This window comes from Falco rusticolus, chromosome 9 (assembly GCF_015220075.1).
Source record: "Falco rusticolus isolate bFalRus1 chromosome 9, bFalRus1.pri, whole genome shotgun sequence".
NCBI classification, from domain to species: domain Eukaryota; kingdom Metazoa; phylum Chordata; class Aves; order Falconiformes; family Falconidae; genus Falco; species Falco rusticolus.
The window spans coordinates 49165938-49181586 of NC_051195.1; the positions used below are offsets into that span (position 1 = coordinate 49165938).

At 54.5% G+C, this 15649-nt stretch overlaps 1 protein-coding gene across 4 annotated transcripts in view; it reads right to left on the reverse strand.

Moving 5' to 3' along the window:
• The window catches only part of NTNG2 (netrin G2), a 51696-nt gene that overhangs the window by 1331 nt on the left and 34716 nt on the right, over nucleotides 1-15649 (reverse strand). Inside the window, exons 4-13 of one of the 4 annotated variants that reach the window (XM_037401327.1) lie at nucleotides 14172-14344; nucleotides 12409-12435; nucleotides 10304-10441; nucleotides 7629-7697; nucleotides 5692-5766; nucleotides 4476-4550; nucleotides 3132-3194; nucleotides 2544-2618; nucleotides 783-950; nucleotides 185-319 (exon numbers count right to left, since the gene is read on the reverse strand). In XM_037401327.1, coding sequence (XP_037257224.1) covers nucleotides 185-319; nucleotides 783-950; nucleotides 2544-2618; nucleotides 3132-3194; nucleotides 4476-4550; nucleotides 5692-5766; nucleotides 7629-7697; nucleotides 10304-10441; nucleotides 12409-12435; nucleotides 14172-14344 — 998 coding nt within the window. Of the gene's footprint in view, nucleotides 1-184; nucleotides 320-782; nucleotides 951-2543; nucleotides 2619-3131; nucleotides 3198-4475; nucleotides 4551-5691; nucleotides 5767-7628; nucleotides 7698-10303; nucleotides 10442-12408; nucleotides 12436-14171; nucleotides 14345-15649 lie in introns of all 4 variants that reach the window. The other 3 variants (XM_037401326.1, XM_037401328.1, XM_037401329.1) reach the window with 3 other exon arrangements.

Here is a 15649-nt window from a genome sequence, read left to right on the forward strand (position 1 = left end):
GAACATAGCAGGGCTACCAACTCCAGGGGCAAAGCCATCAAGTCACTTTGGATTTGGGAGGAATGGCTGGAATCTGCTTGCCCTACACCCTGAGCATCGCTGGGCATGCCAGCAGGCCATGCTGATGCCCGTCTCATCTGGACCCACCTCACACCTCCCCCCGTCACTCTGGCGCGGTACGTACGGAAGCAGCCCTGTCTCCAGTAGTAGTTGGGCAGGCAGTCGTCGCACTTGGGCCCCGTGGCACCTTCTTTGCATTCACAGTAGCCGGTCTCGTTGCAGCGGTCGTGCATGGAGCCGATCTGGTTGCAGTTACATTCTGGCCAAAGACGGGGCTGTTAGTGCCTGTCCTGCCCGGGGACTTTGTGCCCGCTCACACCCTGAGGGGGGCGTTGGGGACTGTGGAAGAGCCTGGCTGGGTGCTGCAGGAGGAACTTTAGAGACCAAGGGGCTGGGAGGGCATGGTTGCATGAGAGACCCTGACAGTGCAAGCAGCCGTGGGTGCAAAGACCCCCACTTTGGAACTGAGCCCCTCCTGGTAGAGCAGTGCATCTGAATCAAGTTGGAAAGATGTTATTTGGGCTTTGTTTTCAGGGAAGAGATGCCCTGGCAGGCAGCAGGGGCAGCAGGGGCCGTAACAGCTGCTGTTCTCGGGGAGCACACGTGTGCGCACACCACCCTCTCTGGAGAGAGGGGCTGAACTGGAGCCCACCCCATAGACCGAGGTCCTGCACGAGCCATCCCTTCCCAGTGCTACTGGCCAAGGCCACCGGAGCACTCACCTATGCATACATTCTCATCATCCAGCTCCGCCGAGCTGTTGCGGTAGAAGCCCAGGCGGCAGTGCTGGCAGTGCTGGCCCCTCGTGTTGTGCTTGCAGCTCACGCAGGTCACCACATTCAAGAAGTCGATGTAGCTGCAGCGGTTGGAGTGGCCGTAGCACTCGCAGTCTGCGGAGAGGAGGAGAGAGCTGGGGAGCTGGGCCGGGAGCATCCTCCCTGGCGCTGGGCAGAGGAGAGGAGCCATGAGGCTTTGGGGAGAGCTCCTGCTCAGGTGAAATGCCACTGCTGCTGCAGGGCTGGGGTGGGCAGGATGAGTGCACACAGCAACAGCTGTTCCACACTGCCGGGGGGAGCAGGCTTGCTTGGTGAACAGAGCCCAGTCAGGGGGCTCTGTCCCCTTGGGGTGAGGCCAGGCAGGAGCCAGTCCCCAGCTGTGCCAGGACACCATCTCTTTAAGGAAATGCATAATCATGGGAGGAGGCACTGGAGAGGAGTCAGGTGTTAATTAAAGAGCTGCGTTGTTAATGAGCAGAGCTCAGCTTGGTGCCTGGGTTTGGCTCTGGTGGGGCTAAGGGAGCTGGGCTGGGGCACAGAGCCCCAGAGAAGGCTCTGCCTGGCTGCAGCGAGGTGGGGACTGGCCCGTGGGATGGAGCTGGCCTGTGCCTGTGGGATGGTGCTGGCCCGTGGGAAGGCCCTGGGCAGGGCTGAAGTGGAGCTGAAGCTGCTGCGCATCCAGGTAAAAAACCTTGCTGCTTCTTTGGGTCTGTGCTCCTCAGTGTGCCCCTTGCTGCTGTACCTCCCCAACCAACACTGGGGGGGCAAGTATGGTGACTCTCAGGTTAAGCGTGGCTTGTGTGGGGTTCTTTGAAAGGTGGTGGACAAGTGCATGAAGGTTTGAACAAGGGCTGACTGGTGCAGCACAGGGATGCCTGCAAAGGCTGCTGGCGGCGTGGGAGATGCCACCGTCACTTGGCCAAGCACTGCTCCTGTCCCCAGGGCTGACCTCTCTCAGCTGTGGGCACGTGTTAGAAAATAATCAGCTAGGTTTAATTTGTAGCAAGAGGAATCTGATTACTTGCTTGTTGTGTTTGCTTTCTATTACCGTGGCTTGGGATGGTGACTGCCTTGCAGCGTTAGATTCAGGGCACTGGATCTTTCTGGGAGTTTGAAAGCCCAACACAGGAGGAGAAGAGGTACCCTAGTTGCCTTGTGGCCGAGCTGTCCTGGCCAGGAGGTGTCCCTGCCAGCACGGGCAGGGGATAACGTGAGCGGAAACCGTGTCAGTCAGGCTTCCCCAACCGTTGGAGAGCCGGAGGAGGCTCAGAGCTGGGGTTTTATTCCAGGCTCTAACAGTAAACATGCAAGGGTGGCAGAGGGATGGGAGGGAAGGCTGTGGGTTGGCATGCACATGCAACTGGAAGGGGAGATTCGTTTCAATGAAATGATGACCAGGGAAGATGGAGCAGGGCAGAGGTTTCCCCATGGTTCACAGCTGCTTGAGGAGGAGCTGAGAGTCTGTTCTTATCTTGACCCTCCGTGAAACAAGTTCTGCCTATTCAACCAATATCCAAAGAACTGCAGCTCAAATACTTCTGGCTGCTGCAGGTCCCAAGCATTTCACCCTAGGGCTGCACTCTTGCACACAGCTAACCACGCCTCGGCTAGGCAAACCCTCCCCATCTTTTCCATGTCTGAGGCTGCTGGACCACATCACCTGGGTGAAGACTAGGAGTCCTGGAGCACTGCGCTCCCTCGCCTTACCTTTGTATGTTTCGATAGGAGCCACTGGGCCAGAGTCTGGTTTGAGCCGGATGAGTTTTGAGCTCTTTGAGGATGCTTCAGAAAAATCAGAGACATGCTTTTTCTCACCGTTTAGTACCGCTCCACGTCCTACCCTGCTGCAAGCAGCTCTGCTACGAGAACAATGCCGAGCCGAGCCAAGAACAGCGCTCTGGCAGCGCTGGCGTCTATTTCTGCACCAGACAGCTGGTAGCTGCTAAATTTCTCTTCTTCTTCTCCCCTCCTCAAAGTTTGATGCATGAAAAACTCGACGCCCAGCGCTATTGCAATGCTCAGAGCCAGGAGCTACTCACACATCCCCCCTTTATGCACGTTCAGTGGCGTGAATCGCGGCGTTCAGGGTAAGGATCTACAAATCTACATAGCTTCAAAAAAATAAAGGAATCTACTGGCCATGGCTTCAGTTTGGTCACGCCAGCTGGCACCTAAAAAGCTGCTAGGAGTGAGCTAGGAGGACGAGTACTATGGAGGTGGTATCTGGCAGGGCTTGCTACAGGGTCCTGCAGAGCCCGTGCTGCTCCAGCACGGCTTGTCCCCACCAGCACGTACCTGGCTTCTTCCCGTGCCTCTTGCCTGCAGAGTGTGCTGTGCGCCCTGCTTTGCTCTTCGGAGCTGCTACACCAGAACATAAAACATATCTGAGTGCTGTGGTGGGGAGAGGGCTCCCAGGGCCAGCCCAGCGCCGTTGGGCTGGGATATGGGCTCAGGGTAAGGGGCTGCCCCGCTGGGACGATGCCTCCTGGGGGCTGTGCTGCCAGCGGGACCCTCGTCCCACAGAGCGCGACCAGGGTGCTGGGGTGAAGTCTCCTGAATCGAGCTGATGGGGTTTGGTGCTTGGGGGATTTTGTGCTGTGGGAGCCCCAGTGAGGGGCAAGGCTGAGCAGCACTGGGATCCCACAGGGCGTTTGGGAACGGGTCCCACTGGTGTCTGTGGCATGCAAGCCCTTGCCCAGCACTGTGGTGCTGAGGGAGGCGCTGGGTGGGCATTGCTAGCTATACCCACCGGTGTCCGTCGCATCCCCACAGTGATAGCAATGGCAGGAGGTGGCCATGCTCCCCACCCCCAGGGCTCAGCCAGGTCTCAGGGGCACCAGGGCCTCCTCTGGTCTCCATGGCTTCCCATGGTGGGCTGGCACAGCATCCAGAACCTCCTCCACCAACACGGCCTCTCCAGCCCCCATGGCTGTGATGGGCCACTGTGGTGCCCAGGTCCTGCTCTGCCACCATGGCCACCTCCATCCACTGGCACGATGGCTGGGCACGGAACTTGGCAGCCTCCTGGGCGCCCGCAGAGGACCAGCACAGCACAGGGGGTCTGCCGTGGGGAAAGTGGGGCAGCCCAAAGGGGAAGGAGCATTTCAGTGGGTCCCTGGGGAGCTCCAAAGTCCCACGTGGCTGCTGTGGGTGCTGCAGGTGGCCCTGGGGGCCACATCCTGCGTAGAAGCCCTCATGGTTGTACCTATCCCTTAGGAGGAGGGGGCCATGGCTGTGTGAGGAGGCTCCACAGGGTGTTGTGAGCAGGGTGATTGCTGATGAGGCTTGGCTCTGTTGGGCTAGAGCAGCTGATCTGCGCAGTTAATCTTACCTAATTAATCTTGGCCAGGGGACGGTGTGTGCCTCCTGCCCCATGGCAAGAAACCCCTTTCCAAAGCAGCTGGGGTGCCCATGGGCTCCCCTGGCGCCCGGGGAGACCCCTGCAGCCATCCCAGCCCCAAACACATCCCCCAAAAGATCTCCATGGGTCTGGATGAGCAAAACTGAGCTGAGGTGGACCCTCTGAGTAGGAGAGTGGGTTGTACGATGGTGGGTCGTGCTGAGGATGGGTAGGTTGTCCTGGACTACGGGGACTGGGGGAGAAACCTGTCCTGTCCTTGGGGATGGGCATGGCCTTACCTCGAATGTTCTCGGGAGGGTCTGGTGGCTTCAGCTTGGGTCCAAGTGCTGCTGCGTTTGGTGGGCGCTGAACAGCTTACGGTGCATCAGTTAGAGAGAACATCAGATTTACTACAGAGCCCCCTCTTGTTTGTTTACGAAGGTGGCAAAGGGACGCTGGAAGCTCTAGGCAGGTGTCTAGGGTGGGTTGGTGGAGCCGTATCTGGGTGAGGGCATGTTGAAGCAGGGATGAGAGACAAAGTCTCCTGGAAATCAGGGGGTTTGAGTGTGAAGAGAGACAGAAAAAGTACTCCTAAGGGAAGGGCATGGGGCCTGCTGGATGGGCGAGTGTTGGCATGTGGTCATCACGTTGCCCAGGCATGGAGAGAAGCTAAATGTGCAGACCACTGTCAAGACTCGGAAGCTGCCCTTGTTCAGCACAGACCGTCAGCATCACCTGGCATCAATGCCCATGGTGTAGGCCTATCCCTTGTTACCATAGTGAATACAGTTTTGCCTCTCTGTGAGGCCAGAGACAGGCCCAAAAGCACAAAAAAATTCCAAAGTGCCTCAATTTCAGCTCCTTCTGCCCCCCCAGTTGGGTATTTACAAACACCAGGTGGTGTCCTGGGCCCAGCTTCAGCAGTTATGTTCTGCACAGGAAGGGATGCTCATGTCTACGGCTGGAGCGAGCTACAGGCATCTGGGATGGGCAATGGGAACTGAGCACCCCTGGGCAGCTGCCGGGGCGTGTGCGCTGGTGGGAGCCCTGAGCAGGAGAAGCTCAAGCCTCCCAAGGTTCCCACCAGGAGCAGCTCACTTTAGGCAGTCACGCAGGAGACCTGAAGCAAGGAGATACAGAAGGCGGCATCTATGCTATAAACGACACAGGCCTATCTATTTACAAAGTTATTCTGCTCTACAAACAGACTGCGGTCTCGGGAGATGACAGGATTTCCATGATCCTCTCCGTTCACCCCAGCAGCAAGCCGTGAACAATCTCTCCTACCACTTACCATCCTCATCTTTCATGTATACGACTAAACCCCGAGGCTCAATCCAGCCTCACCAGATTCCCAGCTGCGTGTAGGGCACAGACGAACCCCGAGCGTTTTCCCAGGCGGGAGGAAGAGAGAGATGCATGGAAAACAGAGATGCAGAGCTAGAAACTACGGCATTCGCTGAGCGCCGGCAGCTGGGACTCGCTGGTAGGACCCAGCTCAGCCACGTCTCCTACCTTCTGCTTCTGGGCCAGCCGTGGCTGGGGGGGAGCCCACCTGCAGCGGGGCAGCTGCTGACAAGCTGGTGTAGTCTTGGAGCGATCCAAGGGGAAAGCTGTGTTACTGGGAGTGCTGGGGGAGCTGGTAGCCTCCAGAGCTTTGGAGGACACCACCGCCCCAACCCCGTGCCGTGCAGGTGCAGCTGGTGTGTCCCGGGGCAGGATGGCAGCGATGTGCTGAGCTGCCCGTCCTCAGCCCAGCCGCGCACTGCGTTCTGCTCCGGTGTTGGCACAAGGATCTCGGCAGCTGCTCCGTGCCCCTCCGCTTGGGAATAATGGAGCTGAGCCTTAGGGGGGAGGCACAAAGTCCTGGTTCCTCACCCAAACTTCTAGGCTTTGCTCTTCCCTTGGGAATAACAAAGAATTTGCAAGCCACTGCAGAGAAGCTACACTGGCAAGAGCTGCGTAGATGGCTTGTTTGCTTTCCCTGCTAGCCCTCACCCCTCTGGCTCCGTACCCCTCCCTGTCCCCTCAATGTTGGTAACAATCTTCAGGTTTGCTAGAAAACAAACCAAGGAACAGAATTTGAAAAGCCATATTATTAATTTCAAGCTCCAGTTGGGTAACATAAGGAGGAGGAGGAAAAAAAAAATATCTCTTGATCCTTGCCAAGTTTCAAAGGACAAACCTGAGTAGGAGAGAAATGTGATTTCCCAGCCTCGTCAAGGGGATGATAAACAATGCAGGATAAAAAAGAAAAAAAAATATTTTTTTTAAAGGAAAGCTCTAAAAGAAGGTGATAGACATTGTCCTTTTCAGCTGGAAAGTGGAAACCAATTGATATTAATATGGTGTTAAAGAGAATATGAAAAAAAGCCCTGTGCAAATTGGCAAGGGTTTAATTAGAGTCACAATAAAAAACAGCCCTGGAGGCATTTTGCTTTTTAGTCATTCACATACACCTCCACTCAATCGCATTTACAGAGCCAGGAAAATTATTAATGCTCATTATCCTGAGAACCTTTCCCTTGTAGCTCTTGGACATTAATGGATAGTTTTACATTTTGGGAGGGGGATAGACATGTTTCACCCCCAGACCCAGCTCACACAAATGGGAAACCCTGGGCAGCTCTTATCACAGAGGGGCTTCTACCAGCCCCGATGAAAACTGCTGCTCTTGGTGGATTTCTGAGGGGAGCAGAATGAATTGAACCAACAAGTCATGCTGCGTAGCAAAACCATGGGGGCAAACGGTGCTGGTATAGTGGGGAAGGATCCCCAAAAAGTCCTTCTCAGAACATAACCACGCGGTCCCCTTTCTGCAGGACCTACAGGGAGCCAGGTGTCTGCGCTGGCTGCTGGAGCTCTGACCCACCAGGCAGGGCACGGGTTGGTTTTGTTTTTCCCAGAGGTGTACTGACACTGCTAAAACTGCCACGAACCAGAGGGGGAAGGAAAAAAAAAAGGAAAAAAAGCGCTTTTTTTTGCTTATTTTGAATGTGGGAAAAATGTAACAAATGGCAAGGAAGAATTTGACAGGCTTCAAGGAGGGTTTTGAAATAACAGAACTGCAGAAGGCAAATGAGAATAGCACTTAATTCATCCTCCTTAGGGTAATGCTGCGATTTCCCTTCTACCCATTTTGGCAGCCTCGCCTGCCTTCAGACCGCAGGCTGTGCCCATCGGCTCCCCCTTCTCCCCCCTCTCACCGCATGACAGGCGACCGGGCACAAAAGCATCCTACGAACATGACCACAGCTCCACCTTGACCACAGAAAACACCAGCAGCAGCCAAAGGAGGCAGATGTCTAGCAGATCCATGCGACCCAGAGACAACCCAAATCTAATCTGCTCCTCTAGCCTACGTGCAGCGTTGCTTTCTGCCTGGCCGCTACCCACTGGTGTGCGGAGGCACGGCGGGGAAGGGAGAAACACGTCGGTCTGGCTTTAAATACCTGGTTTTTTCTGTGTTTCTGTCACGGGCGTGGAGGCAGTGAACTCAGAGGCTGGTCTGGTGATGCTCGCTTATGGTGGGAGGCAGGAATCGAGAGGGCAGAAGACAGTGCGTAAATCAGAGAGTGAAACTGCACAGGGATGGGGCAGGGCTCTAACAGGACTTTTTTTTTTTTTAATGGCTGGCTGGCTGAGCTGGCATTAAAGCAAGGAGGGATTCATTTAGGCATCTATAATTCAGAAAGGAGGTAATGACAGAGTATCTCGCTTTGGGACTCTGACCCAGCTTGGGGTTAAGGGTGATCCCTTTACCAAGGTGTTGCCCCTGAGGTCCAGGCGAGTCAGGTTCACAGCCCCTTGGGGGTGTCCTGGTATTTCAGTAAGCACTTTACATGGGGCAGGACTGGAGGAGGAGGAACGTCTCTGGCCAAAAGCAGATCAGAGTTAGGCTGTGCCTTGATTCCCTGTTGCTGGTCAAAGGCACACAACGCACTCCTAGCATCAGAGCAGGTCCCTGCGGTCCCCTGGGCGGCCCTGGCTGCCGCCCAAACTGGAGCAGCCCCTCCAGGGACTGTCTCCATCCCCAAGTGCACCATTGTGGCCTGAGACCTGACTCTGCAGACACATGGGTGGGGGTCTGGATGGGGGCAAGGAGCCCAGAGCTCAGGCCTGACCATACTGAGCCAGAGATCTGGCGGCTGGACTGCGATTTACTTTTTATTTTGTCCCTTGCCACCAGTTAATGAAAGCTTTATGAGAACATTTTCCCTGCCCAGGAAGAAGGTTTTGGAGAAGGAATAAACCCTGAGATGCAAGATGTGGACCAGGTCCCTCAGAGCAGTCTGGCAGGAGAGGCAACCCCCAGCACCCCCAAGCCCACCCAGGTACCGTCCTACCTGCCCCAGATGCACGACACAAGCGAGGCAGAGCACTGCAAACCACACACACGTGCACGGCACTTGCAAAACACCAGACCTAAACTACTGCTACAGGTGAGCATGGATAAAAATCGAGTGCCCCCAGGCGCGTGGTGCAGCCGCTGACGTGGCGCCCTGTCCCTGCTGGGGCCATGGGGATGCTGCACGCTCTGGGCAGGGGTGGGGGATGAGCACGTGTGTATGGTGTGGACCTGCGTGAAGAGCATCTTTTCATGCACCAGAGGCTTACTGTCTTCTGCCCAGGGTCATTCCAACTGCATGGAAGTTGGAGCTAAACCCTCGGCTTCCTGATTAACTACTCAAGCAGGGTACTTCCATGAATATATCTATATTTGCATAAACATGCAATCAAGTTTCCTCATCCCTTTGACTGGCTTCTGGCAGCTCCCCCAGACAGACTGTTACTAACATACTGTGGGTGTAAAACGTCCTCCTGGGAAATATCAGGCCCAGAAAGCATGGCAAGGGGAGGAATGCGTGTCTAATTCCCCCATGAGAAGCTTAAAAAAAATGGCCTGCTGTTAAGTTTTATCTGCTCATTTCCAAATGACAAGTGAAAACGCTGTCTCCTTGTTCACGGAGGGAGGGAAGGAGGAACCCCGGGGAAAAGGACAAAGTTTTCCTCTGTGGGGTGGTTTTAGACATTAGGAAAGGGTGTTTCTGGCACGTGTCGGCACCAGCCCTGCACGCTTCTGGCTGCTTGCACCGCGGCTGCCTGGGGAGTGTTAGAGCGCGGCGCTGCCCTTGACGGCGCGGCCAGCCTTCATGGCGTCCCGGAGTCCTTGAGCCTGGCCACAGGGACTGGCTGCGGCGCTGGGAGAGCCGGCAAGGGTGCAGCCAGCTTCTCCCTCCACCCGAGAGCCCGTCCCTGGTGCGGCTTAGCAAAGCCCGGGGCTGCTCTGTGGGTGGCAAGGGGCAGGGGTGGCAGCTCGCGCGCTGTGCTGGGGAGGGTTCCCATCCCAGCGAGGGGCTGGGGAGGCACAGCAGCACCCAGCCTTCCCCATGCCGCTCTGGGAGCAGCTCTTCTGCCGGCTCAGGTACCGCACCTGGAGGCTGGTGGCAGAGCAGGATGGGGTACAATTTCCCTCCCAGCCTGGCAGGACAGATGCGTGATTTAATTTTCTGGTGGGACAGTAAGCCTGCCTTGCTTTCCTGCCCTGCCTAGTGACGGAGCTGTAAGAGAGCATCTCCTGCAGCCGTGCCAGCCCTGTGTAGGACAGTGCTGCCAAGCGGCTCTAGGAGGGATGAATTCTGAAAACCTTTTCTTTTTAAAAGTACAGAATTGAGAGGAAAAAAAGGAAAAAACATTGCACCCCCCACATCCAATTCCTGGCTTCGCTTCTTGCTGCCCTGATGACAACAGAGCGACAGCAGAGTGAGATCAGCTGGGGGGGAGGATGTCAACCCACGGCGTGGTTGTCTCTTGGCTTTGAGGTGGACCCGTTGTGGCTGGCTCCCTGCTTGCAGGGACCGTAACGCTTGTTCCTAGCTCGTGTCACAAGTGTCCAAGTATCCTTGGACTGAATAGAGAGAACAGAGGGCTGCCCAGAGGCTGGGGGATGTGACCTGAGTCAGGGTGATTTTTATCCATGTCCCTTTATCATCCTACAGAGCAGATAGCCAGGGCCACCGATGCGGCATCCCCACCGCTGCCGGAGAGGCCGGGATGGGAAGCAGGAGAAAGGAGCCCGGCAGCTGAGCCCTGGCCCTCTGAGCGAGGCAGGGAGCATGGAACCCACCTGGCTGGGTGGTGGTGGCAGGTAGGGGGGTGGTGGTGGTGGTGGTGGTGCTGGTGGTGGTGGTGGTGGGCATTGTTGTGGTGGTCGTTTTGGCCGTGGTGGTTTTTGCGGTGGTGACCCGCTGCGGTCGCTCATACGCTAGCAAGCAAAGAGAAGAAGCAGGAGGCACTTACTGGGGGGCAGCGGGGGGTTCCCTTGCCAGCCCACGCACCCGCCAGGCTGCTGCTGCTGGGGCTGAACTGGTGACCAGTTTTTCTCAGCGCGGTTACAACTGGGGCACTGAGAGGATTAGGGCGGCAGCATGATGCTGGATGCAGCGCGTGCGTGCTGGGGCCAGAGCCTGTGGCTGTATCAGCTTACTCTGTTGGTGTAGATATTGGCTTAAATACTTACAGCTCGATCATAAACTAATTACCAATTAAGCTGAAAAGGGGAAATAAAAGCACGCCTGGGTAGGGATGGGGAAGAGCGGGCGGGAGGTGCAGAGGAGCCCCCAGCCCGCCCTGCAGGGGGTCTGACGTCCCTGGTGTCTGTGTGCCAGCTGGCAAGAGCCCTGCCTATCCCGGCTCCACGAACTGCTCCATTCCCTTCTGCCACCCTACAGGCAGCAAACTACCTGGCACCATCAAAACCAACCCGTACCCTTGGCACGTACTAATTACCACTGGCACCCTCTGTTCAGCAGGGGAAATTAATTGGTGGTTTAATGTCAGCGAGCCCCCGTGGAGCCGAGCGGGAGCAATCCCGCGTGCGGTGCCCACCCCACCGCGCTGGCCACAACAGCCCCGACTAAAATAATACTCAAACACAAATTCCTACTTAACTTACACCTGCTGCCCTCCTGTCCTTGTTTGTCCCCCTGCTTCATGCAGATTATCATGCTTAATTTCATAATAGCCCTGAGCTAGTTTAAATACTTAATTTAGGTCACTTCTAGTCTCCTATGCAGGCTAAATAATCTCTCCTTAACTGGCCTTGGACACAAATCCCTCCTGTCCACCTCCTGCGTGTTGCTCCCAGCACCCCCCCAGCTTCTCCCTAGCAGAAAATTCTGATGGGAAACATCTTCCAGTGAAACAACGGTAGCACTGAGGATGCCAAGCACTGTTAAAGGGGAAAAAAAGAGTTATCAAAATGGTTTTGACCCGAAAAGCAAAGAATATTTTGGACTGTTAAAACATTATTATTTTTTTTTTAAATCCTAAATTACTTCAGGGAGACTTTTAATTTTTATTTGGTTTTTTTAACCATTTAAATTTAAACTGCTTAAAATCTAAATATGGTTCATTTACCCAGAAAAACCTTCCTCCACTTTTCAATTAGGTGCGTTTTTCTTAATTACATTTGCATTCCTCTGAAACTATTTCTCCTCCGATTCTTTCCACTTGCCTGCAAACCAAAGAATTCATTATTCATTCAGCTCTCTGATTCGCTTCTTCTGGAGGGTAATTCTGAGCCACAAAATTCAAACCCAGGTTTCTGCTTACCCAAAACTCAAGGCTCTTTGATGTCAAACTACCTCCAGCTTTGTTAAATAAGGAGTCCTATCACACCATCACGCTTTCAATAGAAATCCCTGCTGAGCTCTGCCATCTCTGCTGCCAACACTTCATAGACATATGTTTATGTACATACACATGTACATACAGATGTACGCATACTTTCTCCGTGGGTTTGGTTTTTTTTTTTTATCGATACCCCAAAGTGACCCAGACTGGATGCTATGCCAGATAGTTCAAACCCAGCTCCTTCTCAGAGCAGAAGTCTGCAATACTGGGGGCGGGGGGGGGGGGAAGTTCACAGCGAGCACTGGTGGTTTTGAAGAGTCTTTTTTTATTTCCTTTCCGGCTGCCATACTAACGAACCTCATGGGGGGAAACCATGCCAGAGGAAGAGGCAAAATGAGGCTACTGAAGTCAAAGGAAGAAAATATCAGACTCTTTGACAGGACAGAAAATGAGGCACAATTAGGGAAGACTTACTGCCTGGAAAATGATAATGGACAGAAAATAACCATGGGGTGTTTTTTTTTTTTTTTCTAGTGACATCTGCAAGGACCATGCACCGATGTTAAATGCCAGCATTTCAGTTATGTTTTTACTTACTGCCAAAGGCTGAGCCTGCAGCTGCACCTGGAAAAAACAAGAAGAAGCCCGGTCACTGGAAGCAGGACACCATCGGCTCTGGTACCAGCAGAAGATCAAACAGATACACGACGAGGGACCAAACAGCAATTAGTTGGTGGGGGTCTCTGCATATCAGTTTGCTGCAACGTCTTAAGAGCTGCTTTTGTCAAACCAGAGAGGCAGCCAGACAGCGCTGTCTGGGGTCTTGGCATCTCAAGCCTTTCACCTGGGAAAGAAAAACCAGTGTGGTCCTTGCTGATGGGTTTTTCCATTAACCATTTCCCTGACCCACTGTCAAAGGACAAGCATATCTTCCGAGGTTCACTGGGCAAAGCACAAGCTGTAGGGTCTGAGCCAGGTGTTGCATCTGGGACAGTTTTCGGTGAACAGAAGGGCTGAACACCCTTCCTACCGCAGCACTGGCTCAATGGGATGCTGCAAAGCCCCTGGCTTCAAACCCGCCAGCTGAAGATCACCCAAGGACCAGCTTCTGGCACCCAGGAGGCTAACGGCCACGGTCCTCCCTACTGTAACAAGTGGGTGAATGACGGGAAGGCTCAGCTTTGCATGAACATAAAGCACAGGACCAATGATGGTAGAGGCTGGACCACTGAGAGGAGGGGGCTTCAGAGAACTGCCGCTGTTGGACAGGAAGAGGATATCGATGAAGGGGAGGGGGAAGCCACAGAGAGGGGGAGAAGACTGAATGACAGATTGGAAGAGAGATGAATGGGAGAGGAAAAAGCAGAGGAGAAAGAGAAATAGGAAAAGACACAAGGAATAGAGGGGAGGGAAAGAGAGAGAACAGCATGTCTGTGCCTGTCAACACCAGAAACTCTCCCAGGCTCCTTTGAAGCAATGCAGCCACTTGGTGGGAGCTGACAAGCTCGTTCCCTTTCAAAGAACCTGCTCGTCTACCAGCCCTGGCACACACAAAACATTCCCATCACGGCCTTCGGAGCCTGAATTTCAGCTTTGATCATCTTAAAGCACATAAATCTTTCAAAAAACTTTTGGGGAGGGAGGGAAAAGATTCTCTTTGGTAATGCTCAAAGCTGCTGCTTGAAAGGCTGGAGTGGCTACTGTGGCTCTGTGACATTTAAACAAGTCTGCTAATGTGGACTGGACAGAAACCCAGGAGAAACCGGCCCATCTGTGATGTTTCCTGCCCTAATTCCCCTGCTCAAACGATGGTGGTTACGCATCCTTCATCTCATCTGTGCACCTTTGCTTCTGTCAGTGCCTTGCTCCAGCAGGCAATTGGATGAGACTGGAGCTGCGCAGAGGGACCGCAGCTTGCAGCGCTTGCCTGAAATACTGACAGACGCAGAACAGGATCCAGAAAGCCATCCAGAAAGCAACCTGCACTCCTGCAGCTGAGCAGTGCCAGCACTGAGCCCATGGACTACTTGACAGCCCGTGGTCTACCGTGGCTAAATAACATCTTCAAAGGACAGTAATTTGCACTGACACAAAGCCATGGACCTATATCCTGGCCCAAGGCCATCATCACTAGGACCCAGCACTCATCTACCAGTCAAATCGCCTCCGCGTCCACCCAGAGCCTCTCTTATTTCTCTGTGTACCGAGACAGGGGTAAATACCCGCTTCCCTCTCGGGAGCGGAGCATCCTGCACTGCTTCGAGCGGAGACGAACAAGATGAGAATCCGCCCCCATCTGTAGGTGTTGTGCAGCCCAGGGTGGGGGTGCGCCCTGGGCTGGCTCGCTGCAGGTTACTTACATGCGTTGGGGGACCCGTTGGGGAGAGGCAGGTAGGATCCTGCTCGCCAAGACCTGGAGCGAAAGTTCTTCTTGCACTTGCCGCAGTCCTGCCCCGTGGTGTTGTGCTCGCACTCGCACTGGAGGCTGCCCTCTTTGAAGGTGCACAGGTTAGCGTGGAGGTTGCATTTACACCTGGAAGAGGAAGACAGGAGAGCTGTCAGGTATTACGGCTGCTCCTCCGTGCCCCTGGTACAGCGCCGTCCATGTGCGTGACGATGTAGCGGCGAGGCTGGGCTGGTTACCCCTTTCCTGGTCCTTCTGCAGGGCTTTTTCACTGAACTCAGCTGTTTTCCCCAAGTATCTGGTGCTGGGGTTATGATTTCCACTTCCTCACCCGAGGTGGATCTGCAGTCTCTATTCCAAGATGAGAGATATTTTACTCCCACCGTCCAACTGTGGTAGCACAGACCGTTTAATGGTAAGTCAGCATTTCCAGCTGAGACTCCAGGAAGGAGCCACGCACGTTTCAGGCGGGTACGGAAATCTGGGTGAGTAGCTCAGAGGGAGGCTTTTACCTGGAGGCAGAGAGGAGAGCTTCGGGCTGTAGCTGGAGGAGCATGGCTAATGCTGGTGGGGCTCAGCCCCTTGACCCTGGGCAGCGTGCTAAAGTCAAGAGCGTTTTCTCCTGTGGTGTGAAGTTGCACAACACAAACCCTTTTCCTTACGCGCAGCGCAGCCCCAGCCTGCTGCCACCAAAATAACACCGCGAACAAGTCACCATCAGAATCTGCCTTTCCATCCCTGCCTCATCAGAGAAGATGACGACGAAAACCACGATTCAGCAATTTGAAAACATTAACAAACTTTTAATGAGCTGTAGTGCAGTACGCAGGGAATAATTATCTCCATGCACAATAATTCCTGTTGCTCAGGCTCTGGAGGTGACTCGCGCAGAGGCTGAGCCCATAACTCAGACGTGGCTCTGGTAACTCCCGGGCCCCAGCTCAGGCCATCAGATGGAGACTTTGGGGACCAAACCCTCTCATTTCATTCCAGACACTGTATCCCAAACACAGCCCACTGGTTTTTCATTGCTTTGTGCAATAATTTACGCCCTCAGAAGCAGAGCCATTAGAGAACAGTGAAGTGGCGCCTTATGTGACCCAGTAGAGGTCTGATGGGCAGCGCTTCGTTCTACAGGGCTAATTGTACATGAGATGCAGAGCTGAGGGGAACGAACTGCTTGCAGAGATGAGGAAACGTGGCCCGCTGCTTCTGGTGCTCTATCTGCATGGGGATAAACAACCTGGATTAGGCTGGGAGCTGTGAGCTGGGTCTTTCCTGGCCGCCAGCGCCGTGCATGCCCACCAGCTCTGGGTGCCTCTCCCCCTCTCCCCTGGAGCCCCCAGAGATGCTCCCCAGCCGCCTGCCTGACCCACTGAGGCTGCCGTTGCCTCCTCCTCCTCATGCATGGCTGGATGAGCTGCCTTCATGTAT